This window comes from Oncorhynchus mykiss, chromosome 7 (assembly GCF_013265735.2).
Source record: "Oncorhynchus mykiss isolate Arlee chromosome 7, USDA_OmykA_1.1, whole genome shotgun sequence".
NCBI lineage: Eukaryota > Metazoa > Chordata > Actinopteri > Salmoniformes > Salmonidae > Oncorhynchus > Oncorhynchus mykiss.
The window spans coordinates 43436580-43439213 of record NC_048571.1 but is presented as its reverse complement, the minus strand read 5'-3'; the positions used below and the strand labels follow the sequence as shown (position 1 = coordinate 43439213).

General features: G+C 41.8%; 1 protein-coding gene across 3 annotated transcripts; it reads left to right on the top strand.

The window, feature by feature from the left end:
* Positions 1 to 137: 137 nt before the first annotated feature.
* Positions 138 to 2334, top strand: LOC110527812 (tumor suppressor candidate 2). Of its 3 annotated transcripts, none has more exons than XM_021609341.2 (4): positions 138 to 436; positions 1047 to 1291; positions 1591 to 1711; positions 1829 to 2334. In XM_021609341.2, the coding sequence occupies exons 2-4, from the start codon at positions 1140 to 1142 to the stop codon at positions 1892 to 1894; spliced, it is 339 nt and encodes a 112-aa protein (XP_021465016.2). In that variant the 5' UTR covers positions 138 to 436; positions 1047 to 1139; the 3' UTR covers positions 1895 to 2334. The 3 variants fall into 3 exon arrangements, with proteins under 3 accessions (XP_021465016.2, XP_021465013.2, XP_021465014.2); XM_021609338.2 differs by lacking the exon at positions 138 to 436 and adding an exon at positions 443 to 581; XM_021609339.2 differs by lacking the exon at positions 138 to 436 and adding an exon at positions 452 to 658.
* The last annotated feature ends 300 nt before the right edge of the window (positions 2335 to 2634 follow it).

Here is a 2634-nt window from a genome sequence, read left to right as displayed (position 1 = left end):
GTACATGTCTTGGTAGTGGGGGTATGCTATTGGGATGATATTCATTAGCTAAACAGTGCTATTCATGGGAATTATTTCCCCACTTGGCAGTTATGGATAGGGAGTGATTGACTTGGGCAGGAGCTCACTGGAGCTGAGTACCAGCATCTAAAATGTTATACTACTTGAGCTCCTGTTTCTCTTTATAGAATATTAGCTCAAAAGTATTGTGGTGCTCCTGCACTTAAATGTAAAAAGTACCGGCACCCAAAATGGGTGCAGGCACCTATTTCAGTTCAAGTCAAGAACTGTAGATAGGAGGAGTTAACACAGAAAGTACGTATTATTAATGTCCTTGAGATGGTGTGCCACTGATACTGATCTATATATATGTATATAAACATCTCAGTGGTGTGCAGTACTGCTAGCTACAGTATTGCTGTGACTCATGTGCAAGGTGAGCTGACCAACCGTTTCCGTTCTTTCGGACCAGAGTCACAGTGTGTACTTGTCGTTTGGGATCTGTGGCTAGCTAGCTAGACAAATTGGCTATATTTGAGAAAACACTACCGTAACGTTACGCAAAGGAGGGAGGAATCCAAGTGAGCACTGAACCCTGGATAGAAGCCACGTCGCTAAAAGAATAAATATGTTTCTATAAATGCTGTCACTATAAATGGTTAGCTGGCAAATTGAGCTAGCTAACGTAAGCTAGTTTAGCTTGCTAGCTAACGGTTAATTATGCGGGCGAAGTTTAGCTAACAGCCAGTGGACTGTAGGGATAGCTAGCTAGCTTTGGTTAACGTTAGCAGTTTGAAAGCTCTACTAAATATATTTGCAATATTTATCAAACTTAACTGCAGTGAACAGTGTTAGCTAGCAAGCTACTTGACGTTAGCCATCTAGGGCAACCTCGTTTGCTAACGTAGTTAGCTAAGTTACCTTTTGGAGCTAGCTAGGTAACCTATCTATTTAATAGCTTGCTTAGTAGCTAGATATTGTTTGGTCAGTGTGGTAGCATTATTATGCTAGCTAAAGCAACAGTACCTATGGCTTCTTGCTTTCAGATCCAAACCAATAGAAAACTGACTGGTTGGCCAGCTCATATAATCGTTGCCTAGGAGTTTTCTGTGACAAGGGATAATGTCCCACCACTGAAGATGGGAGGCAGTGGATCCAAGGTGAAAGGTGCTTGGCCATTTGCTGGTTCGGGAGCTGGAGGAGATTCGGGCAGTGAGGGGCAAGAAGATCACTCTGTTGCCCGGCTCAAAGGGACCAGAAAAGCAACCCCATTTATTTTCACAAGGAGGAGGTAATACTGTGTGGTAAATGCAATAAAATGTATGCCTAGTGGTTAGAGCGTTGGACTAGTAACCTAATGTTTGCAAGATTGAATCCCCGAGCTGACGAGGTAAAAATCTGTCGTTCTGGCCCTGAACAAGACTGTTAACCCAATGTTCATAGGCCGTCATTGAAAATAAGAACTTGTTCTTAATTGACTTGCCTTGTTAAATAAAGGTACAATATATGTATATATCTACCAACCACAGGGTAGATCCTTAAATGAGTCAAACGCTTTCCATTCCGCTCATTTTTTATTTATGTTGATAGCTCTCTCTACTATGATGAGGATGGGGACCTGGCTCATGAGTTCTATGAAGAGACTGTAGTGACAAAAAATGGCCGGAAGAGGTCCAAGCTGAAGAGGATTCAGAAGAACCTCATACCTCAGGTGAGCTGATTGGATGTACACTTGTGAAAGTCTCAGACTGACAGTGTTGGAAATGTTTCCAGTTACCCATGGATGTTGTTTATAATTAATAGAGTGGATATTGTTATCTCTTTGCAGGGAATTGTGAAGCTAAACCACCCCCGGATCCATGTAGATTTCCCTGTCATCCTCTTTGAGGTGTGAATCCCACTGGGGGGGTGGTCTAACGCAGAAAAGACATCACTACAACCGCTCCATCCTGAACGCTAGTGTTCCTCTGAGAGAATGGGTGGGATGTCTGACTACACTCAGAAGCTGTCGACAGACCACCAGAGTTATGTTGCGGACAAAAAGAAAGGGGAGGAGGAGTAGATAGAGTTAAACGTTCTGCCTTCTGTGATGTAGAGAAGTGTGTGTGTGTGTGTGTGTGTGAAAGAAAGGTAGCAAGATCAGGGGAAGGTTTAGGAATTCCCACTGTACTGTATATGTTGACCATTTTCATGTTGTAATGTTATCATATCTAAGTCTGCCTCTATGATTGGAGGCCAGACCTGCACTAGTCAACTTTTTTTAATGTAAACAAAAAAAAATACAAAAGCTGTCTGAGTTGGAAATACTTGAATAAATGGTTTACCAGGCTGAAAGACTGTGTTGAGGCATTCCCCTTCATTATCCAGTCCACATATGTTTCACATTCTGATGAAGAGTGTTGTTCCATAACAATGTGGTCACAGTAATGAGGTTTTCATGACTCAGACTAACATAATTTACTGGTCCATTCAAAAGTATTTTTCCATGTGTAGTTATCACAATCCTGTGAAGCTGTTTTTGGTGAATCTTGTTTTTCTGCTGTACCTCTGTTTTATCACCAGGGTGCAATGCTCTTGTACATGTGGGTCTTAAATGTTTGATTCTCTTAACGTTTTTGGGGCAATCATCAATGT

Excerpts from the sequence above, each read along its gene's own strand:
- LOC110527812 (XM_021609341.2), top strand. The coding sequence starts at position 1,140 with ATGGGAGGCAGTGGATCCAAGGTGAAAGGTGCTTGGCCATTTGCTGGT. Across the intron at positions 1,292-1,590 it reads TTTATTTTCACAAGGAGGAG|CTCTCTCTACTATGATGAGG; the intron begins GTAATACTGTGT and ends TTATGTTGATAG. Across the intron at positions 1,712-1,828 it reads AGAAGAACCTCATACCTCAG|GGAATTGTGAAGCTAAACCA; the intron begins GTGAGCTGATTG and ends ATCTCTTTGCAG.